We start from the raw sequence: 24718 nt of genomic DNA, 5'->3' as shown, positions 1-24718 counted from the left end.
TTTTCACTCCTTTCAGAACAAAATAAAGGGGAATCTATCAAATCTTGACAAATCTGTTTCATGAGGTACATAGCTTCTTTTTAAAAGCTATAATCTGCTCTGTGATGAAACAATATATATATTATATTGCCATAATGTCTACGGCATAACAATGATCTGTTTTGTACAAGCATCAAAGTACAGCAACCTTGTTTTACACTCCTGGAGAATCAATACATATTTAATTTAGAAATGTTGGCTTATTAAAGCCACAAGCCTATCCCAGACAAAACTCTATAGTACCTTACAGCAAAAGATTGATTATGGTTTTAAAAAGGACATGCATTCATCATGCAGTGATAGGCTTAAACATTTCTTAAATTGATCCCTCTTATTCTGAAATAAATACATTTTGTTGTAAAAGTTTTGTTTTTGCATACAAATATAAAATTGAATCTCTTTGGGCAGGCCATCAAAAATCTCCATAAGAGCTTAAATATATGCACTGAAGGCAGATGGGTGAAAAGTGACCTTTCTAGTTTTCTAGAATGGTTTAAAGCAGCTCAACTAGAGGACAAATCTTGTCCTATCTATCCCAACTCCTTAGAAGGCATAATAGACATGTTCCAACTCTACAGGCTATAATTGATCATTACAAGAATAGATGCTATCTTCCTATGTAGATTGTTTCCTGCCAGAAGGGAACAGTGGGAACTTTGGAGGGGGAAAAAAAGGATTTTTCGGAGTATAAGACGCACCCTTTTCCCTTTAAAAAGAGGGTGAAAATCTTGGTGCATCTTATACACTGAATACAGCATTTTTTCCTTCCCGAAACCCCGCCCCCTTTGCAAAAATGGCCGTGCATAGTCTTTAGGAGGCTTCCAGAGTGCTCCTGAAGGCTGGAGAAGGCAAAAATAAGCGAAAAACGGACTATTTTTTGCTTGTTTTTGCCCCCCCAGCCCCCAGGAGCACTCTATAAGCCTCCTAAAGGCTATGCATGCCCTTTTTTGACAAAAAACTGGCCTTTTTTTGCTTCTTTTTGCCGCCCCCAGAAGCACTTTACAAGCCTCCTAAAGGCTATACATGCCTTTTTTTAAAAACAAAAAACGGGCTTGTTTTCACGAAAAACAGGCCGTTTTTGGGAGCTCTGTAGAGTGCATTTTTTTTAAATTTGCCTCTTCAAAATCTTGGTGTGTCTTATACTCCGAAAAATACGGTAAGTAGCGTAAATAAGTTATAAAACACACCCTGACTTGGACCTGGTTGATCTAAATTCAAATCCATCTTCAGTTACAGAAAGTCATAGTGTGATTGGAGGCCAATCAGCACCCCAGTTTACCTCACTAAGTAGAGTTTTTTCAAGGTGGGGATGAAAAGTAGAAATGTCCATGTTAAGTCACTTTAAACCTCTTTATAAATAGAACATGCATGTAAAAAAATGAAACCGTAAGTAGCAAACATGTTTATTGTGCCAACATTATATATTAGGTATTTAACACCAATAACAATTTTATTTATATAAACAACAAAGCAATCTGCTCCAAAAATATAAACACCTGAATATACTTCAACTCTTGGACACAGATTGAGAAATGGAAATGCTCTGGCAACATACAGGTTGCATAAAAAGCATTTACATTCCTCACCATTTAAGCCAAACATTTGTCTCATTTATTCTAACGCATATGGAGACGCAACAAACATTAACTCGAAACAAGCTTAATCTTTATTTGTATGTATTTATTCTTACCACTAAGTGGAAGTATTTGGGTTATAAAATGCTAACATAATGATTTCCCAGCTCCTTCTTTTGCTAATCGATCAGCTGCTTCATTTCCAGGAAAGCCAGCATGACCAGGAACATGCATCTGTTGATAACAAGAGTCCAAATTAATTACGCCAGACATATAACAATGTGTTTTACAACTATCTGCAATATTCACTTATCTTCCTCTATGCCTTATGGCGCAGCATTCATATCAGAGGGGCCAAAGGAATATACTGTATAGCTTGGTACAGTATATGAACCCAGTCGCAGATTTTAAATAAAGCTCTTTCATTTGGGCTGACATAACTCATTTTACATGCTGCCGTTTATCACAGCTACTTTCATCAGCAACCTGTGAATTTCTTTCAAGCTTCAGTCAGTTTTTAGAAGAACGTCACTTACCCACTGGATGTCCATGCCTTCTGAAAGCTTAGCAAGCCTTTCAAAATCTTCTCTATTGGTTACGTCTTTTCCTGCACTGGTTTTCCAACCATTAGTCTTCCAGTTTGGGATCCAGTTTGTCACACCTGTCAAAAAAAGTGATTGCCACTGTTAAGACTCTAATCTGAATGCCTGCTTCAGAACGTTTAGAGCTATCTGCTGAAATTCTCCTCTCCCATCTGAAATAACCCCATGTAACTGAGCTGATCCAAGAGGCTAACAATTTGATAAACCAAAGTTGTTCAGTAAATAGTCCCCATTATTGGCTCAAGACAGTTTGTAATTGCAATTCAGACAAATCATATGCGTTTGACTTGATTTGTTGATCCTCTATCATTTAGTTTGAGGTCAATTGCTTTTGCGAGTCAAAACAGAATTGCTAATATCAAACCTGACATCTGGACATCTCGCTGCAGTTATTCAATCCTGACTCCAAATCAAAGTTTATTCAGACAATTTCTTCATCAACTCATTACTACCCTCTGCTTCCAAAAGCCGAAGCAATTGATTGATTTACTTAGTTACCATTAACTATGTTTTCGTCCATTTTCTGAGACTCCAGTCATAATCTCATCTCCAACCTGAGCAATTCAGTATGTTATGGAATGTCGGACCTTAGAGTAGGGCTGAATGAAGGCAAATTGAAAGATGATAAATTCTGACAGGTAATAATGCCTGGCAGGTCTCATGCCAGGGTGGTGGTGATGGTGTGAAGTGGGGCAGAAAGAGGAAGGAGAAATAATAACTATAGCCTCCAATCATTTCAATTCTATTGTCAACAATGAATACCTTGACAAAGAGTATTTGCTACTTTTAATTAAATGGAAACACAAAATACAGATTTATAAATGGTATCTAAAGATATTATACTTTAGGAAATGGCAAAATAATATATAAGTTGAAGACAAAAGTAAAAAAGGTTAAAAAAATCCCTCAAGTCCAGCTCAAAATCTGATGGCCAGATGGAGAAGTCTATAAAAAGCTTTAGGATAGAAATATAATTTTTACTTTTATTCACACAATAAACTTAAATTCAGGTGTAACTCCAGTCTGGAAACTATAAATCAATCTCTATCTCTGTTCTGAACTCAAGGGCTAATATAAGGATTAATACTGCCAATCAATTTTTGAATAATCTTAACTATTGCAAAAAGGAATGCAAAACCTCTTGATTTTACAATTTGGATTAAAAAAGCAGAAGCACAGCACCTGATTCCTAAATTGCAAACAGTACTTGAGTTTGGCTTTGAGTAAGGGTCTTTAACAATGTTTTTTTACAATTTGAAGATAATTCAACAAAGGATTTTTTTTTCATATTTATTTATTAGACACCTCAATAATGCTTTAAAACAATTGTCAAATTCACTATGCAAAAATATTATAGGAAGACAAAGGAGATGCTTGCTCATATGATAGAGGCTTGGTCTATTTTGGTGTAATATTGAGAAATCTATTAATACATTCTTGGAGTACTTGGATCAGCAGTACTTGGATCTTGGATACTTTAAAGGTATGGGCATGTTTCTTTTCTACTGTATATATCAAAAATTTGGTATTTAACATTACATGAAAAAATAAATAATGGGGAGTAACCAAAAACGATGATTCTTTTACAATATTGATGATATCTATTTGTTTTCTGTTTATGAACTAGCTCTTTAATCTCACAATGGAAAGGCTGATTAATTCTACTTTGCATGGTGAAAATTTAATGGTATTTTTACAGAATATGCCGTGTATTTATTTATCAGTATATTCAATGTCCTGGGAATACTTGCATTAACTATACATTCTGTTTCATCATATTTTACTAGTATCTGCCGTCTCATTTTACTGTTTTCTTTTGTACAGGAAAAAGAGCTGCATATTTAAATACATGTAAAAGGAGGCCATGGGTCTGCAATTGGAACACGCTCAAGGGATTTCAGAGGTTTTGTACATAGGCCACCATCTTTGTCCAAATATAAAAAGACACGCAACAAGAGATCCCCAAGTATGACATCACATAGCAAATTTCATCAGGACAATCACCATAGCGTATTAAATTTCAGATCCCAGCTTCTTGCAGGAATATTACGTATTCTTCCTTTTGGATTTATTGATGTGCTTTAAAAATACCACACTTTTGTGGAGTATAAGACCCCCCCCCCCCCAAATGAGGGTGGAAATGTTGGTGCGTCTTATACACTGAATACAGCCATTTTTGGCCTCCAGAAATCCTGCCCGCTTTTGTCAAAAACAGGGCGCGCAGAGGGTTTGGGAGGCTTGCAGAGTGCTCCTGGAGCTTGGGGAGGGCAAAAATGGCATTCCTGGGAGATTTGAGAGGCCAAAAATAGGCCCGTTTTTCACCAAAATGGGGCATTTTGGCCTCCCTCAGGAGCACTCTGCAGGCCTCCCAAACACTCTGCATGTCCCGTTTTTTGCGAAAAACAGGTGAAAAATGGGGCCATTTTTGGCCTTTCAAATACCCCAGGACTGCTGTTTTGTTCTCAGGAGCACTCTTACAGGCCTCCCACATCCTCTGCATGCCCCGTTTTTTGCCAAAAACGGGCAAGTGTTTCACCTCCCAAACTCCCCGTGTGTCCCATTTTTGCCCTCCCCAGCCTCTAGGGCCACTGTCCCATTTTTTGCGAAAAACGGGACATACACAGGGTTTAGGAGGCCTGCAGAATGCTCCTGGGGACCGGGGAGGGCAAAAACCTTTTTTTTTTGTGTGTGTGTGTGTTTACCTCTTCGGAATTTTGGTGCGTCTTATAGTCCGAAAAATACAGTAAATAAAAAGCAAGGGGAAAAATAATTTCAAACATTTTTAAGTGCAGAAAAGAAATAGTTTAATGGATGTTGACCGTGTCTGGTAAGACAAGAGAATGCATGCCTTCTGTAATCTGTTATCATTTTAAGCGGCTATTTCATTTCTCTGTGTCTAAAATACTTACCGTTAATGGTGAATTTGCTGTCAGTATAGATTGCCAGTTTTTTGATATTTTGACTCTTTGCTTGTTCTATTGCCTCGCACGCTGCCTGAAGAAAACATTTGGAGAACATACTTCAGGAGTAAAGAAGCTGAATAAATACTGGTTTGTTTTAGGTCTGTAACCCACAAAATTGCTGCAATTCAATTGCAGTACAGGACACTTTATCTACAGAAATGTGCAAGTTCCCTCTGAAGGATGTAAACCATACTGATACAAGAGAAAGTTTGTAGCTCAGGGTTGAACTGAGGATGTGAGCCATCTCTGACTATTTACCATGACATTTACTGAGTTTTCTTATAAATATTTCATCAGCTCTTGCATCCTTAGGTGTGACTAGACATGACTTTTCTTGCTGGAGATCGATGGAATAAATGTTTGTGTGACTATTAAAATTCCTCTGAGTTCAAGAAATTGTAGTTTTATTTCAATGACAATGAATCCATCAGTGGACTAGATCACACTCAAAACATTAATACGGATCCACTCCTGTGGTAAAATTCCCATCTTACAGCCTACCTAAATAAAATCTTTTTCTTTAACACATGTGGGAAAAGGAAGCTAACATTTTAGATCTGTTTAGAAGTGAAAAGGGGGCTGGAAGCACTTGTTGGCAACTCAATGTGCATCTTGTTTTAGGAATTCTTAGGCAGCTGTGAAAGGCCATGTATGGGATCCCAGGAAAATATGCCACTGATTTAAAGTGTTGCAAACAAGTGCTCTATTTGTATATTCACTTTTTCCCCCTTTGACAATGAAGCACTGCACAATCATGAGGCAGAATCACTGAGATCTCTCTAGTCTCTGAGAGAAGCCACTGAAAATGTCCTTTCTTATTTATGTGCTTATCTCCTACGTCCTTTCTTATTTATGTGCTTATCTCCTAAGTGGCAGAACAAAAGGATTTCCAGTACCCTTGAAGCCTGGAATGTGTTCTTTCAAACAGCCCAATCTCAGGCTGTGTTTGTTATAGGACTGTGATGGCGAATCTGTGGCACGCGTGCCCCAAGTGGCACGTGGAGTCATTTCGCCTGGCATGCGTGGCATTGCCCGTTCCTCTTTTGGGTTTCTGGCACACATGCGTGCACGACGATCAGCTGGCCTTCGTGTGTGCGGCAGTGCCAGAAACTGGAAGAACTGGCATTCCATTTTCCAGCGTTAGCATGTACGCTGGCCAGCTGATCGTTAGGCACACATGCACAACAGTAAAATTAAGACTAGCGCACGCCGGAAACCAAAAGTTCATTTTCCAGCATCCGTATGCTCACTGGGCAGCTCTACTTCCAGGTCACATCCCAGACGATCACATGTGTGCTCCCTTTTTGGCACTCGGTGCTGAAAAGGTTCACCATCACTATTATAGGAGAAAACCAACCCTTTTGAACTGTGCCTACGAAGATACCTTGTGCTATTTGGCACCGAGCCCCAGATAATAGACTTTTGGCATGACATTCTCAACCAGATGAAATTGCTGGATACATTTCAACGACAGCTGCCCACTGAAAAATATTTCATTAATCCAATTAAATTCCCTGACCTCATGGCCAGCTCTAACATCTCTAGTGTATAACCACAACCAAGCTAACACCATACTGAATTTTTAGTATAAAAAACAGTAGAGGTAGCACATAGCAAGGTTTGGGAATATAGCTGAGCAGTAACATCAGGTGCAGAGATACTGAGGAGTTCACAGAAAATGCCTTTCACGGGCTGATGCTAGTTTCTCAGAGTTTTAACTGAGTCTGCTTGATACCCATGATTCATGCTCAGTGGGTTGGCTATAAAAGCTTTCCAAACCTATCCTATGACATGTAAGTGCCATGGCAGAACACTGCATGCATATCTACTGATGCTTATCCCAGGCAGACTTGCGTGCTTACTCTTCTAAATATTTGGCCTTTAATAAAGCTTACCATGATCATACATGCTTTCAGCTCCTCTTTCTTGGAAACCTCTCGTGGATATTAAATAAAAGAGTGGAGGTTTAAGAAATGTTCAGAGACTACGAGATGGAGCTTTTAGCATAAACAGTAAGAGACTGGATATGTATCTCCTGCCTTCAGACCCGACTACAACATTTGAAGAACTGCCAGACAGTGGAAAATTTAAGATTGAGTTAAGGTCCATAAAAGTTGTATCATACTGCAAAACTCTACTTCAATATTTTGCTTTTATGCTAATCAGGAGTGTATAGTCCCATTTCAACTCCCAGGGATCTGAATGGTGCAGATAATCGTGGCCCATTTACTCTGGTTTGACAGCAGTTTTTGCCAAGAACTAAACCTCAAAGTGGATGTGTTCCTCTTAGGTTTAGATTCCTGGTTAACTTTCAGGAGCATTAATTATGGCTTATTTCTGAGCTATCTGGCTAAGATCCAAGTTTGGGGAAGGAGAGTGTTGAGCTTGCTCTCAAACTTGTATCTACTATTACTGGATAAGATCGACACTCTGAATAAGAATCCTTCCCCAAACTTGGATCTTGGATCCCTGGGAGCTGAAATGGGGACAATACACTCCTGATCAGCATAAAAGCAAAATATTGAGGTTTGGCAGGAAATGCTCCAATAATAATTAGGCAGCCCTCACTTAACGAACCTAACTGGGACCGGAAACTGTACTGTTGAACAATGCAATCATTAAGTGAGGACCCCACGTGAACATGATTGATTCATGATAGCATTTTTACAGTAATCGTTAAGTGAGGACTCTGTGGGTGGTTAAACAGAAACTCGTGTGTTGTGACTTCCTGCTGGCTTCCCTGGATTTTTTTGGAGGCCAGCAGGGAAGTTTCAAATAGTGATCATGTGACCACAGGACACTGCAGTGGTCGGAAATGTAGGCTAGTTGCAAGTGCCTAAATTTTGATCACATGACCAGAGACAATGTGACAATGGTTAATGCCATTGTACTCATTCAGTACCATCGTAACTCTAAACAGATACTGAATGACTGACCGTTAAATAAAGACTACCTATACAGTAGACATGAATAGTGAAGTTTTCCATTTTATAGTACGGGAGATCAATCCCTCATAGATAAACAATAGTCAGACCATATTCCTCGCAAAGTTAAATAATTTGAATGGCCTTATTGCCATTAACATTAATCCAGTTATTGCTTACATTTATTTCAGCCCTTTGATTTGTTTGCCGTCCATGAAGTCTTTCACTCTTATTTCTGTGGAGGACAACATACAGCACAATTATTGAAAACAGCATTGTCAAAATGTTATTTCATACAAAAACAGTTGCAGTATAAATGCAGTCTTAGACTAATATATATAAAATTACTTCAATGCAGATAGTCCTCTCTTAACAATGGGAATTGGGACTGGCAACTTCATTAAGTGATGCATTCATAAATTGAAGCGGGGAGGAAATCATGTGGCTGTGCCAACTTATAATGGCAGTTCCAGTGGCTATTGTTAAGGAAATTGAATGCAGTGCTAAGTGAGATGTTACATCACCATGGCTTGCAACCAAGAGCGGGTTTGCAGAATTTCTATTGGTTTGAGGGATATGTTATGCTTTGCATGGCAAAGTTTGCATTTTAGAAGCAGGTATGGCCATAGTCTGCTTTGGACAGGGGTCACTTGATTTGCTTCTTCACTCTGAAAACTGCACTGCCAATTTGACTCAAAGTTTCACAATGACCAGCTATGAATCAAATATTAAAAGGTTGTCCAAACATTTCTTAGCCTCTCCATCTAAACATCACATCCAATCCTCTTTTAGAGTTAATCATGCATATGTTTGTAAAGCTAGAATGGAGATCACACAATGCCTTCCAAAACCTCTCCTAGTAAATATATATATAAAAAAAGCTTACTCACAGGGGATGACCAGGTCCCCAATATACACCTGTTCCAGCACGGGCCTCCTGGCGTCCATTACTTGAACAACATCCATCTGTGTAAACAACTGTATAATCTCCTATAAAGGCAGATTTGCATTAAAACAGCACAAGACAATGTCAAATTTCCTAAACAATTTAAATAGTTTCTGGAAACAGCATTTACATACAGATAATAAAACTACTTCAGAGTATAATATACATTTCGCCAGTTTTAGCAAAACTCTCTAACTCATCTAAGCATACTATACAACGGAAGCCAGAATTGAAAACTGTAGCTGATAAATTGCCAACACTAAAAAATATATATGGGGAACAGCCATATTGGAATTACCATGAATATTGTTTTATATGTGGAGGAAGGTATCTAAGACTAGAGTCTCCTCACAACAGCAGGCAAGGTCAAATACTTCTCACTATCCTTATAAAAGAGAGAGAGGAAAAAAAGTCTCAAGAGAACACAGATCCCCCCTCTATTCATAGAAGGAAAAGTACCGTATATACTTGAGTATAAGCCGACACCCCTAATTTTACCCCCAAAAACTGGAAAAAGTTATTGACTTGAGTATAAGCCGAGGCTGGGAAATGCAGCAGCTCACGGTAATATATATATATATTGCTCGTTTGCGTCCGGGGTTCATGCTAGTCTTTCATGCTATGAAACAGAGCATGTGCAGGCTCCTTACCTCTATCGCGTTTAAGCTGTACTGCGCCTGCGCGTTAGGACTTTCTTCATTCGCAGCCCATCCGGATGACGTGTCACGCTGGGAGCTGCATCTTCTGTGAATGGCGATCCCGGAAGCACCGAAGCCTCGGCCGCGCGCAAGTAAGTTCTTTTTTTTTTTTTTGTTCACTGGAGTATAAGCTGAAGTGGATTTTTCAGCCCAAAAAGTGGGCTGAAAAATTCGGCTTATACTCAAGTATATACGGTATCTCCATACTTCTATTTTAAACAAAGGAGGATGGTAACTGCAGCTAAGACTAAATAACAAGGTTTCAATCAAGTAAGAACTGACACTCAGCACATCACATACTGTTGGAAAAAACCATATTGCAGAAGATAACTTTAGCCAAAGTTTGCAATGCAAAAGGAAAAGAGAACGGATCATGTAGCTAAATTCTTAGAGACCAATTGTTAGCAATGGCTGCACTCTAGTGGAAAGGACTATGATTTTGCTGTAAGAAGAGCAGGCTGAGATTCACAGCAAGCTCAGGAAGGTGGATTGATTCCAGGATGATTATAGTAAACACTCAGTATCCCAACAATAAACTTGAGATGAAACAATGGCAAAAATTCTTCATAGAGTATTGTACAGCAATCTTTTTTTCTAGTTTCCTATATCAGATGAGAGAAGGCAAAGGAAGCCACAACAGAATTGCCTTCAGCCATAGATGCCAGATTTACTTAAATTCCCACAGAATTAAGAAGGGGGGGGGAACCAAATAGCCTGCTTCAAGATGATAGGGCCACTAGTTCCAGAACATATCAGACTGAAGCAATAAGAAATTTCTATCTTCTTTTGTAGGACAGAAACTCAACAGCACTTCACAAAGTGCCTTACATAGAAGAACATGAAGATTTCAGGAGTGAAACCTATAAATGATCGAGGTAGAAAAGTCAATGAAAATCATTGACCTTGGTAAGATCACATCTATAGTGAAAACCATTAGGCCATGGTCTGGCAGGCATGCTAAGGAACTAAGAGAGAAGAAGTGAGAGGATCAGAGATAGAAAATAATTATTTGCCTAAATCTAGTAGCAGAACTCCATGGGTAAGAGGATCAATCTCATCTTTAATGGAAGAGAAATCAGCAGCTCTTCATTCCAGAGGCCCATTCACTCTTATCCTCAGATCCCCACAAATCCGGTTGAGAGCCATGCAAAATAGTATCACACAAGAGACATCTATCAATTCAGGCCTTCCAGCTTAAGCTGAATCTGGGGCATTACAGAGGGAAAAGCGCCTACGACAGTGAACCTTTTTTCCCTTGGGTGCCAAAAGCATGACACCCATAATTCAACTCCCCCTGCAGGCCCTGCCCCCATACAGGTGCACGCTCCCCCGCCCACCCACATGCAACCCATTTTGGTCCTAGCAGGCCTCCCTGAAGCCTCCTGGAACCAAAACCGGGGCGTAAAGGGGTGCCACTCCCTCACACATGCATGTGACACCCCCACACATGCACGCGCAACCCCCACGCATTTGCGCAATTCTCCCAGCAGACCCCAAAATCAGCTGGCCGGCGGGAGGCATGCACGCATGCGCAGTGGAGCTGACCTGGGCGACGGCTCATGTGCCCGCAGAGATGCCTCTCCGTGCCACCTGTGGCACACGTGCTATAGGTCCACCATCACAAGCCTAAGATGATGACCATAGCTCCTGCAAAATTAGCTTGATTGAAGGGCAAAGCCCCAGGATGGAAACTGTTGCCTCTGATCTTTAGAAACTCTATTATGGAAGAAGGAAACTAGGAATGTCTTAATCTGTAAACGGAGCAGGCACGCCTAGAATGAAATGGAACAACCTGGTGCTGTCATCTTGCCACAGCCACCTTGGCAAGGACAAATAGCCACGGGAAACTCATTGTGGAACGACTTGCCATTTTTCACAGCCATCTCCCTTCGCAGGAGACAATCATTAGAATAACTGAGTTGGAAGGGACCTTGGAGGTCTTCTAGTCCAACCCCGTTTAGGCAGGAAACCCTACACCAGCGATGGCGAACCTTTTTTGGCTCACGTGCCATAAATGGGGGGAACGCAGGGGGGTCATGTGTGGGCGTTCTGCACCGTGCAATGCGCAAACCCCCGTGCGCATGCACGCACTACAGGTGCGACCCCCCATTTTTTGCATGCTTTTTTCACCCTCCCCAGGCTCCAGAGGCTTTATAGGAGCCTGGGGAGGGCAAAAACAGCCTCTCCCGCCTCCCCTGGAAGCCCTCCAGAGGCTTCAGGGACCTTCAGGAGGCTTCCCTGAAGCCTTCGGAGCGCTCAAAACGACCCTCCGAGCAAACCGGCTTCCCTGAAGCCTCCGGAGCATTCAAAACGAACCTCCAAGCAAACCGGAAGTCCATTCCAGTTTTTTGCGCTCCGGAGGCTTCAGGGAAGCTTATGAAACCTCCGGAGGGCATCGGGGGAGGCTGGGGAGGGCGAAAAATGGCTTTAAAAGGGGGTGAACTCAGCTTGTGTGCCCTGACAAATGGCTCCGCGTGCCATAGGTTCACCATCACTGCCCTACACCGTTTCAAACAAATGGTTGTCCAATCTCTTCTTTAAAACCTCCAGTGTTGGAGAATTCATAACTTCTGGAGGCAAACTGTTCTACTGATTAATTGTTCTGTCAGGAAATTTCTCCTCAGTTCTAAGTTGCTTCTCTCCTTGATTAGTTTCTACCCATTGCTTCTTGTCCTACCCTCAGGTGCTTTGGAGCATAGCTTGACTTCCTCTTCTTTGTGGCAGCCCCTGAGACATTGGAACAAAGCTATGTCTCCCCTGGTCCTTCCTTCCTTCCTTTTTTCCCCCGTGGGGAAAAAAGAACAGCTGAATGCGGCTCAGTTGGATTGCCTCCCCGGCAAGCAGGATGTATCTTTCACATGTGGGCAGCAACTGCAGATAGCTATGAAGAGCAGACACACTCCGACATGACTGACCAGCCACACCCATGGGAAGCCGGACCTGAATCCGAATATGTGGTCCATTGCAACGCTGTGGTTGACAACTGCCTCCTGCGAAGGGAGGTGCCACAGGAATGTGGCAAGTTGTCACAGGGTGAGTTTCCTGAGGTGCTGTCCCACACCAAGGTGGCAGGCCCGAGATGTCATGGACGTGGTCTAGAAAACTAGCTCAGAGAGTTCCTCTATGATTTTTGCCATGCCTGCTAAAGTAGAAAAGATGCATAATTCAGCTTTAGATAACTTCCCTCCACTATTGGAAACACTCTGAGAGGTTCAACCGAACTATTTAAACTTCATTGCCTCTTGGCCCTCTGGAATATAGGCCCTCCCTCCTGGGAATCACACATTCCCAACAGTTAAGCAAATGTTACCCCTTATTTGCTTGTTTGATCATTTGCTAGCATTATTTTTTCTATCTTCCCTAGTGTTTATTTTAGATACTTATAGAACTTGCAACATTCAAACCCCAAATTCTTATTATTATCTCTTACAGTTATTTTGCATAGAAGGAAGTCACCAGTATCCTGTTTCCCCGAAAATAAGACCTCCCTGGATAATAAGCCCAATCGGGCTTTTGAGCGCCTGCTTTAAAATAAGCCCTCCCCCAAAATATTGCAGCACAGCAGCAGCCAAGAGGTGACTATGCTCACTGCCTCCTGCACCTCAAAACTAGTAAGATCAATAAGGCCAAGGGCTCAAAAAAAATAAGATCCTGTCTTATTTTTTGAGAAACACGGTCCCAAACTTCTATAAGAGTTAAGGATATACAATTTTCCATCAAGGAAAAGAAAATACAAAACAGATTCAAAGGCACTATAACAAGTTACAGAAAGAGAGGAGTTACCTATATACTTGAATTCATTCCTATTTGCTGGAGGAGTATAAGGAACATCTGTATATTTTACACGCTTATATGTACATTTCTTCTCTGAAGGCTCTTCGTACGGTCTTTTGTATGATCTTGTATAACTTGTCCAGGATGTAGCCTTGTTAAAGCAATTTCTGGAACTGCCCTTCCTTTCACCAAAGCCTTAGAAAAAAAAAAGAAAATTATACAAATATCAATTTGAAATGTTCATATCGAAGAATAAATAATTCAGCTTTGGATAACTTCCCTCCACTACTGGAAAGCAACGTGTAAACTTACTATTTGATAAAATTCCTTCCCCTCAAATCCATTTTCAAGGCCTATTCCAGCGATGGCGAACCTTTTTCGGCTCGCATGCCATAAGTGGGGGGAGCGCAGGGGGGTTGTGTACAGGCATGCCACACCCATAATGCAATGCGCTACACCCCACATTTTGCATGCTTTTCTGCCCTCCCCAGGCTCCCGAGGCTTTATAGGAGCCTGGGGAGGGCGAAAACAGCCCCCCCTGCCCCTCCAGAGGCTTCAGGGACCAGGAGGATTCCCTGAAGCCTCTGAAGCAGTCAAAACGACCCTCTGAGCAAACCAGAAGTCCGTTCCCGAACTTCCGGTTTGCCCGTAGGGCTAGGTTTTTGCGCTCCGGAGGCTTCAGGGAAGCTCCTGAAGTTTCTGTAGGGCCGGGGGGGGGGGAGGCTTTTTGCCCTCCCCAAGCTCCTATAAAGCCTCTGGAGCCTGGGGAGGGAGAAAAATGGCTTTAAGAAAGGGTGAGCTCAGCTGGCCAGTGTGCGTATGCACACTTCCCAGCTGACAGGGCAGTGCCTCGCGTGCCCTGACAAATGGCTCCGTGTGCCACCTGTGGCACATGTGCCATAGGTTCACCATCACTGGCCTATTCCTTCCACCCTTCCCCAAGCTTTTCATTTTGCTCCATATCTGTAGTTTGAATTGAATAGGAGGAAGGGGCTACATTCCAGTGGGCCAAGAGGCAGCGCAAAGTTTAGTTTTCTGGGAGAAAGAGGATCAAGACAGCTCCTTCCTAGAAGTTCTGTCTATGGTGAGGAGCAATAAAGGAAACTGCTAGAAGTAATTCTACATGTCTTCCTTGGTTCTTCGGGGGCTGGCATCAATATTGCCAAATTAAAGCAACTACTTACATAATTAAAGGCATACTCTGAGAAGTTCAACCAAACTATTTAAACTTCCTTGCCTCTTGGCCCTCTGGAATGTAAGCCCTCCCTCCTGGGAATCCAGACTACATTCCATCATACATTCCCAACAGTTAAGCAAATGTTATTTGCTTGTTTGATTGTTTGCTAGTATTATTTTCCTCCCTAGTGTTTATTTGAGATACTTATAGAACTTGCAATCTTCAAACTCCAAATTCTTATTATCTCTTATAGTTATTTGGCATAGAAGCAAGACATTAGTACCAAATTTCTGTAAGTTAAGGATATACAGTTTTTTATCAAGAAAAAAAATACAAAACAGATTCAAAGGCACTATAACAAGTTGCAGAAAGAGAGGAGTTACCTATATACTTGAATTCATTCTTTTGCTGAAAGAGTATAAGAACATCTGTATATTTTACATGCTTACTTGTATATTTCTTCTCTGAAGGCTCTTCGTATGATCCTTGGTATGAACTTGTATCATTTGACTCAGATGTAGCGTTGTTAAAGTAATGTGTATAACTGTTGTTCCTTTCACCAAAGTCTTAAAAGAAAAAAGAAAATTAGACAAATATCAAATTGAAACGTTCAAATCGAAGAACATCACTGGAGTTCCTCATGTAAACATTTTAATCAGTTTAATTCTTACATCCATGTGCAAGTCTCATCATTTTTTTAAAGAAAAAATTCTAAATGTGAAAAATAACAGTATTAAGAGATAATCCTTTCTCTTTATCAATTTATTAATCTAAAGGTGAAAGGTAACACAGATAATATTCATAATAGAAATAGAAAAAAAAAATAGGCAGAAGTTTCCATGCCTAACTTGTAACTAAAAGATAGGATCTGACTACCAACAATAATTTGAACACTAACATCAGAAAGCAGCACTGCAGATATTGCCATTTCATCACTAGAACCATACTTAATTTACCTAATATTGACGCTGAATTGATACTATTGCAATTGTCTGGTAAAAAGAGTACACATTTTATTTGTTATCCAAGAATATGTTGTTGGGGTATTTTAGATCGGCTAAACAGAACATGCTGTAGAAATGGCTGGAAATTCCAATGATAATGAAACCTAAAACGCATTGATGCCTTTAAAGGTTATTTATATAAAGTGATTTTTGCTGCTCATAAGAGGCTGGATTCCCTTGGTTTTTGAAGGAGCTTTGGGAGATGAAATGGTGGTAGAAATGCTAAGAGTGTTATTGGTGGAAGCCAAAGAGTGAACTTGGCCAAGGAAGAGAAATAAGCTTTGTGAAGGGTTACTTCATGGTAATCCACTCTTCTGCATCAAGATTACCAGCTAGCACCTTATCAATTCAATCACTGCTGTCTAAGGAGGGACTACTAAGAATACCTGCAAGGCCAATGTAAGTATTATTTTATGCATCTGTTGGAAAAAGTAATGGGAATCACTCTGAGATGAATGGTAACAGTGTAAATCTCAGGGAACACATTTTCTACCTTTATTATTTGTGAAGAATTTGATCCCGTCAGCCCTGATAGAGTAGACATGTCCTTGGGATTGTGTGATCACTTGTGTTTTTCGTCTATGCCTCCCCCACCAAAGATGACACATAGTTGGGTCCATACAACAGTGATGTATGTGACTGGTTTCACCAACTTTGAAGGAGATAGTGGTCCAGCCTTTCCTCAAGGAACTATTGTTCAATTTAGCAGGATCCAGCACCCATCCATTTTCATCTGATTTTCTTAGGGAAGGTTGCAAATAGGTGATTTCATATCTTTCTTGCTATGGTTATTTCTTTTATGTTGTTCAAATTTTTCCTATTACTAACAACCGTAATATAAACCTCATTGGAAAAAGTCCAGATTTTAGAATAATGGGATATTTGCTCAATACTTGGGACATGGACTGTCAAAAGTTCAAAGGCAAAAACCTAGAAGAGGAAGAATTACCCCATTCTTGTTGTCTGTGCCAAATAAAAAAATCCAAAAATATAGATTTAGCAGATTCGTTATCTCATTATTGTTTTCTCAAAAACTGCAGTGTTTGGTGAGCCTACTGTCAAGCACTATAAGGTAGAACAGTTTAGGAAACAGGCACCACTTGCGCTTTATTGGTATATGATACAATAACAGAAACTTTAAATCCTGACAAATCTTCTTATGCCAAAGACAATAAACATGGGTCAATTTTTCCCTCCCTCTTCCCTCTAACTGGGTTAAGCTGATCCTTACACAACAGCTGTTACATTTCTTCAATGCCATTGCCATACTTGTCTATTTCTATTCTAACTTCTCCAGCTGTGTGTTTCCTCATTAAGAGAGGAAAATTATCACTACAGCATTACATTTTCCAGACCACTTTTGCTATTAGAAAGTAAGGCGTGATTGGAAACCCCTTATTCTTTCAGCTGTAACTTTTCATTTTTGTCAATTCCATCATTTCTCTTTTGAAAAGCAAGGTAACTTTAAGACTCATTAATGGTTGCAATAATAATTTTGATTTAAAATAACCACCAAACTGCTTGTATCAAAAAATAGAGCTGAAATTATTTACTGGAGATACAACCTGTTCATTGGAGTTGTGAATTTTATTTGAATATACAGCTCATCCTACTTCACTTTTTACTACATCTAGCATGCTGTCTTTAATTATCAAAAAGCTATTTCTATATTTCTGCTATTCAAATTTAGAAAGTTGCATAGTATATACCTGTTGAATACGTTGATGATCCTGTTGCTTCTTCATTTATAAAAGCCCAGGCTTCTCTCTTTGTTGCAAACTTCTTGAAGCTGGCAGACTGATATTTATGAACTTGTTCGTTACATTCATCCCTGTCAAAATACAGTGAGAAAAGGGCAGCATATTGTTTAGATTATAATACCACAAATTCCCTAAATGAAAAATCTTAGCTTCTTTTGAGGTTTCCTTTAGATTTTAAAATTGATTTAAGGTTTTTTGGGGGGAGAGGGGGAACTGTGTGAAACGAAAACAGAATTGGAGAAATTTCTTCTGTAGATTTGCTTAACCTATTTTACAGTTCAAGTTATTTTACATACCAGAAAGCAACATATTATTCAGTTGAAAAAAAGGAATACGATAGATAGGGAAAGCTCTAGAAGGCAATTTCTTCTTTTAAAATTGCGTATCAGCCCAAATCTCTTCTCCCCTTCCACAAATATATTTGCACAGTCAATATAAATCTATAAGTGTTTTATTAAACTTTTACACTGCCCATCTCACCTAAGTGACTTAGGTCTTGCACTCTATCCACACATATGATGTTTTCATGAATTCAACTTTGCTTTTTCTCATCTATAGGATGAGATTTTTGGTGTCACAACATACCGGTATTATCTTGAAACTGAATCTCAGTAAATTTGTTTACTGTAATTTCCATGTAAGTCTTTATATTTCTTTTTAGAAGCCCAAAGTTGGGAACACCATCTTTTTGCATTATTATAACATATTCGTACTGTTACTTAAGATTGAAGGATATGACTGACTCCAAATTATCTGAACTTAATAGCTAAGTATTTGAATATGACACTAAATAATTTCACTGTTTTTAAAGTTCACTGTTAACAGCAACTGATGTCTATTTAACTTGTCATCTTCCTCAAGAAATCTATTACCTTTATGCCTGACTCTCATTTGTTGAGATGGACAACCATATAAAAAATTGACTGGACAAATTAAGCATGGATGTCTTAATAAGCTTGGCAATTTCAAGAAAGTAGTAAAATATCTATAGTGCCTATATTAACTCTCTCTGCTACTGTTATTAGTCCTGATAGGTATTTTTAATTGTAGAATGTTTGTCAATTTTTAAAATATTGATTTTATTGTACACCACCCAGAATTATGCTACGAAGATCGTTGGCAGAGTAGGGACAAAAATAGCCAAAGAAATGAAGCCTGGGAAATAGGTTCCTTATCAGTCAACAGGATGCTGGTTTGCCACCAGCCTATCAGGTACTTAGAGGAGTCTGTGGCACAAGGAAAAAACACTCACTGACTTACCAGCTAGCAACACCCCAATTAAATGAAATTACTAAAAACCAAACACAATCAGGCACCATATAAATACTATGCACAGCAGAACAGCCCAGAAACGGAGAAATTCCCTGAGGATGTGCTCCAGCATGAGTCTGAAAGTTTGAAAAAATAAACCCCTGGTCCCAGTGACTGATTTAGATTGGATCCTGCAACATTACAGATAATCCTCAATTTATGACCACAATTGAGCCCAAAATTTCTCACTTTATAATTTGTTAAATTTGCCCTTTTATGACTTTTCTTGCTACATTTGTTAAGTAAATCACTGCAGTTGTTAAATTAGTAACATGATTGTTAAGTGAACCTTGCTTCCCCATTAAGTTTGCTTGTCAGAAGGGTGCAAAAGAGGACTACAAGACCCCAGGACTCTGCCAACAGTCATAAATGTGAATCAGTTCACAATCATGGTCACCTGGCCATGGGGAGGCTGCAACCGTCATAGGTGTGAAAAATGGTTCCAACTCACTTTTTTGTGCCGTTGGAATTTCAAATGGTCACTAAACGAGTGGTTATAAGTCGAGGAGTAAATGTATTCTGGGACACGAATATTTGCCTTCTTTCAGGACTATGAAATCTAACTACCTACATACCTCTCTCTCTCTCATCTAGGGATGAGAGAGATTTGAAACGTTACGGGGTGGGAGAAAGATGTGCAGCTACTCACCAGGTGCCATAGACTCCAATTCTCCTACCTCTCCGCACCGCGTAAAACATACCGCCGCTTATATCGGGACTGGTGGGCAAAAATGGATGAACAATTAGAGCTAGCATCCGGCGCCACATAACAACTACCCTGCCTCCCACCGCTCCCTCCCATCTGCTCCGCCGCCGTCGCCGCCTCCCGGTCTCACTCCCGAGACCCAACAGAAACCCAGAAACAACGCTTCCGGGATGACAAGGTAATCGAGAGGCCTTGAGCCTTCTCAACTGCCGGACCGAGAACCGGAGACCCAAGCAAATAGGCAGAGCGGCACTTCCGGCTTTCAAGCCGACCTCACGTGACCGGTAGCCGCGCATCGACTTCCGACGTCTCACTCGGAAGGCCCTGAAATGGAAGCCGGAAGCACGCGTTCGGCCCCGCCTCTATGATCTTGCCTAAGGAAGTTTAAGACGCCGTTCCAGAACGAAAGTAGTTTGTCTACATGCGCCAACCGCGTTTTCTTCCTTCCAGTTTCTGCCTTGGAAACAGAAAAGGCTCATGCCAGCTTTTCTTGACGCATGCGCGAGTTTTTCGCGCTTGTTTTGAGGCGGGAAAGTGACTCGGATGTATAATTATGTTCGGAGACCGAAATGATAACCATTTGATCCCCATTTAATTCAGACGGCTCACTTTTGAGCTGCAGTGGGAATAACTCATCTCGACCGGTGACTTTCTTTAGACGTAATCGATTTGAATTGAAATTACAAGAGCTAAGTAATTTCAATTTTAAGAAGCAGGATTTATTTACAAGGCTTAGGTTGCACTATTCTGTTTCGTTCTTAAGTAGCACCTGACTGATGGAGTTGGTATATTCTATAAGTTGTTACAGAAATGTTGTAAACCACCTGTTCCAAATTCACCAGGAATAAATTGAAACTCCCTGCCATACCTTTTTTCAAAAAAAAAAAAACCCAAGTAAAGAGGATAATGAGCCTCCTGTGAATTTTGACGCTATGTATGGTAATTAGTTGTGCAGTCTTTCACATGGTAGTTTTAACGAGATTCCTTTCTAAAATGAATACAAAGATATAAAATTTATTGGGAAAGGGAAATGCAAGACAGCCAACAATTTCATAGGACCCCAAATAATGTATTCTGGAATATTGGACAGTGCTATTTGGTGAGCACAGTTGGCATAACTCTTCTTCCTCTTTTACATAATCCCTATTGTTTCCTAGGCAAGTTGATTTATTTGATCTTTCCTGTCCATAGTTTTTAGCAAATTGATGGAAAAGAATTACTGAACTTTTGAACTAAAATAATTACCGTATTTTATAAGACACACCTAGCTTTTGGGGAGGAAAACAAGGGGGGGAAATCTGCCTCTGCCTCCCAGCAATTTTCCTCTTTGCAGCAAACAGCAAAGCTTTGTGGTGTTGCATTTCAGACTATACTTGTGCAGATGCTGTTAAAATTGATGTGACTTTCTGGAAGTATAGTTATTCTCTGCTATTTAAAAGAAGATACAATAGCACTGGGCCTCTTCAGATCAAGCATTTATGTTAAAAAGCGTCTTCATTTTGTTAAGTTGTCTAGAACAATAATAAAGCAGTCTTTAAAAAATAAATCTAATTGAACATTCTATAGCATTTAGTTATAGTTATTGACTTACCTCCTCGCAGCAAACAGCTTGATTAGCACCAAAAATAAATCTGCCTCACCCTCAATTTGCCGCTTGCAGCAAACAGCAAGTTTCGCTTTCAATTTCAGTTTTAGCACTGGCCTCCCGATCATCAGCTTTTTCAGGCTGCAGGGATTGCCTATTGCTGCCTCCGCAAGCTCCCCGTTTGTTGTAAAAAGGTAAATTGCTGGGAGGCAGAGACTAAAGGGTGGGGGCTGGTGGGTGGGCGGGGCTACATTGTGTGAATAAGACGCACCCAAATTTTCACACTTTTTTGGGGGGGGAGGTGCATCTTACACTCTGAAAAATACAGTACTTGAATTCAAACTGCGCACCTCTGAAAGCAGATAAAGCAATCTATGTAATGTTTCCAATGAAGAGATTATAATAATGTTGGATTTGTTTTATTTAATTCATATGCTGCCCGTCTCATCCAAGCTAAACGTTTAAAGCGGGGGTGTCAAACTGACGTTGTCACAGCAGCCTCACGTGACATATTGGGACTTTCCCCCCCCTCTTCGCTAAATTGGACGTGGCCAGCACGTGACACATCCGGCCCAGGGGCTGGGGGTTTGACAGTCCAGGTTTAAAGTAATTATACCCGTATTTTTCAGACTATAGGACACACTTTTTTGTCTCCCAAAAGGAGATGAAAATGGCTGTGTGTCTTATAGACTGAATATTGCCGAAGCCCTGCCCACGGGCTTTTTTCAGGCCTTTTTTGGCCTGTTTTGGGGGGTTTTTCAACCCGTTTTGGAGACTTTTCTTGGCCCGTTATTGAGGCTTTTTTCGGCCTGGTTTTTTTTAAAATGTACTGAAAAAAGCCTCAAAAACGTGCCAAAACCCTTGAAAATGGGTAGAAAAAAGGCTGGGAAAAGCTCAAAAATAAGGCGTGCAGAGGCAAAAAAAACCTTTTAGTTGTTTTCCTCTTCTAAATTTAGGTGTGTCTTACAGTCAGGTGTGTTTTATAATCCAAAAAAATACAGTAAATAATTTAAAGAAACATAGAACACATCATCAAAATAGGTTGAGATAGCATCCACACAATAAAAAAGATCGGAATAAACCCCAGGTGCTCAGAGCTTGGTTCTTGCAGATATTTCATTACCAGTGTTTTGTCACTGGGAAGTGGTTTTTTTTTTTGGATGTTTATATATAGCAGTTTATCCTAGCTGATTGTTGAAAGAAATGTCCTTCTGGGTTCGACTCCAAGTGGGGAAAAAGACACTGGAAACATGGAGGCTGCTTGGAAAGATGGTTTTAATGGTGGACAGGACCACATGGCTTGAGCCCTGAATAGAAAAGGTGATCACATGCTTCAATGTTGGGAAGAAGAAGAGAAGTTGAGTCCCTGGTTTTATGCCCTCTCTGGCCTTTGATCTTGAGCTTGTCTTCTAATTGGTTGTCAGACTCCCATGGGGCCATGCAGGGGCAACTATCTAGGCTGCGTTTTGAATCCAGGTTTGGTTGAGTTCTCAGATGCCATGTGGTGAGTTGGGTAAAGGGCCAATATTATCATGCCTTAATCTCATCCCCCTGGAGCTGAAGGGGAGAACTCTTTATTATGTAAAGGGACGGGTTTGGCCTTCTTAATGGCCCATTGACAAAGTAGGTGGAGGCAGGAAGCTGCAGGGAGCTATTCTCTCTTTAAACATGTTTCTTCTTTTTCACATCCAGGGAAATATAATATTCTGCTTTTTCAATATTTCCTAGGATATTTCAGTTTTCTGGGAGGGGGCTGGGTGATAACTTTCCACACGATGTTACCAAATGGTAATAAAATGCAAGAAGAAAACCAAGCTCAGAGAACTTTAAAAACTTAGCAATTTAATCCTATTCATATAGTCTTCATTGTTGCAAAATTTGATTTTCATATTCATTCATCTTATGTTTGTTCTCAACTAAACAAATTTGAAAGTACTTAGAAAAAAAGACGTTTATAAAACATTTTTTAATTTCAAAAATGGTGTCCCCCCTCCCCCCTTCAGTAGTGTCAGAATACAGATTTAGAACAATTAATCAATGGAACAACTTGCCTCCAGAAGTTGTGAATGCTCCAACACTGGAGTTTGCAAGGGATAACCATTTATTTGAAGTGGTTATAGGGCAGCGATGGCGAACCTTTTTTGGTTCGCGTGCCATAAGTGGGGGGAGCGCGGGGGGGTCGTGTGCGGGCGTGCCGCACCCATAATGCAACGTGCCCCCCAGTGCACATGCGCGCACAACGCGCCCATTTTTGCATGCTTTTTTCGCCCTCCCCAGGCTCCAGAGGCTTTATAGGAGCCTGGGGAGGGCGAAAAGAGCCTCCCCCGGCCCCCGGAGGCCCTCCGGAGGCTTCAGGGAACGTCCGGAGGCTTCCCTGAAGCCTTCGGAACACTTAAAACCACCCTCCGAGCAACCCGGAAGTGACTTCCGGATTGCTCGGATGGTCGTTTTAAGAGCTCTGAAGGCTTTAGGGAAGCCTCGGGACGGTCCCTGAACAGGCACGAGACGTGCGTCTCCATTGCCTGGGCCTGGATCGCCTCCGCCGCGCGGCGCCTCGGGCCCGGCGTCCTTGCGCCGCTCCGCCCAGCCTCTGCGCGCTCGCCAGGGCCCGGCCTTCACATTGCTGCCGCTGCCGCCGCCGCCAGGACGGGCGCGGCCGAGGCCTGACGGACTTCCCTTCAGCCGAGCCCGTCCTGGTGGCAGCGGCAGCGATGTGAAGGCCGGGCCCTGGCGAGTGTGCAGAGGCTAGGCGGAGAGGCGCAAGGGATCGAGGTGGCTGCGCGGCCGTCAGGCCTCGGCCGCGCCGCCCTCGCCTCCTCCTCCTCCTCCTCTAGCCACGCCACGCCAGGCAGGCCGCGCAGCCGCCTCGATCCCGGCCTCAGGCGGCACCGCGCCGCACTCAATAGTCACAACTCAGCTGACTGCCGCCTTTCCCCTCCTTTGTCTCCCAGCCGGGGCAGCCCGCCGCCGAGTTGCAACTATTGCCGCCGCTGCTGCCGCCGTTCACAGGACCCGCCTCTCACCCTCTTCCTCCAGTCAGCAGGCTCCGATTCGTTCGCTGCCTGCCGGGCCCCGGCGCTGCGTTCGAGCCGGAGGGGGAAAGGAGGAGAAGGAGAAGGAGGACAACAAAGCCCCCTTTGCTTTCCCTGTCCCCCCCCCCTTTCGGCTTAATCCTTGCGACACCCGCGCAAAGTCCCGAGGGGACGGATTCCTGTGCGGGACGCATGGCAGGAAGGCTATAGAGTCCCCCCTCCCTCCGCCGTCCAGACGGTCCCTGAAGCCTTCGGAACGCTTAAAATGACGCTCCGAGCAACCCAGAAGTCACTTCCGGTTTGCTCAGAGTGTGGTTTTAAGCGTTCCGAAGGCTTCAGGGACTGTCCCTGAAGCCTCCGGGGGGGCGGGGGGGGCTCTTTTCGCCCTCCCCAGGCTCCTATAAAGCCTCTGGAGCCTGGGGAAGGTGAAAAATAGCTTTTAAAAAGGTGAACTCAGCTGGCCAGCGCGCGAATGCGCACTGGCCAGCTGACAGGGCAGCGCCTCGCGTGCCCTGACAAATGGCTCCGCGTGCCACTTGTGGCACACGTGCCATAGGTTCGCCATCACGGTTATAGGGCTTCCTGCCTGAGCAGGGGGTTGGACTAGAAGACCCCCAAGGTCC

At 41.8% G+C, this 24718-nt stretch overlaps 1 protein-coding gene across 2 annotated transcripts; it reads right to left on the bottom strand.

Annotated features, from left to right (window-relative positions):
* Positions 1–1425: 1425 nt before the first annotated feature.
* RNASEH1 (ribonuclease H1) lies at positions 1426–21282 on the bottom strand. Of its 2 annotated transcripts, XM_081943024.1 has the most exons (10): positions 21070–21282; positions 19422–19490; positions 17411–17532; positions 15147–15263; positions 13530–13715; positions 8993–9092; positions 8283–8337; positions 5125–5209; positions 2150–2274; positions 1426–1847 (listed from the first exon to the last, which is right to left on the bottom strand). In XM_081943024.1, exons 1-10 carry the CDS (start codon positions 21189–21191, stop codon positions 1761–1763), a joined length of 1068 nt encoding a protein of 355 aa, XP_081799150.1. In that variant the 5' UTR covers positions 21192–21282; the 3' UTR covers positions 1426–1760. The 2 variants fall into 2 exon arrangements, with proteins under 2 accessions (XP_081799150.1, XP_081799149.1); XM_081943023.1 differs by lacking the exon at positions 21070–21282 and having other exon boundaries at positions 19422–19789.
* Between the last annotated feature and the right edge of the window lie 3436 nt (positions 21283–24718).

This window comes from Natrix helvetica, assembly GCF_964273705.1.
Source record: "Natrix helvetica genome assembly, chromosome: 2".
Taxonomy (NCBI): Eukaryota; Metazoa; Chordata; class Lepidosauria; order Squamata; family Natricidae; genus Natrix; species Natrix helvetica.
Note: the sequence above shows the minus strand (reverse complement) of the source record. Positions and strands in the feature narration are given on the sequence as shown.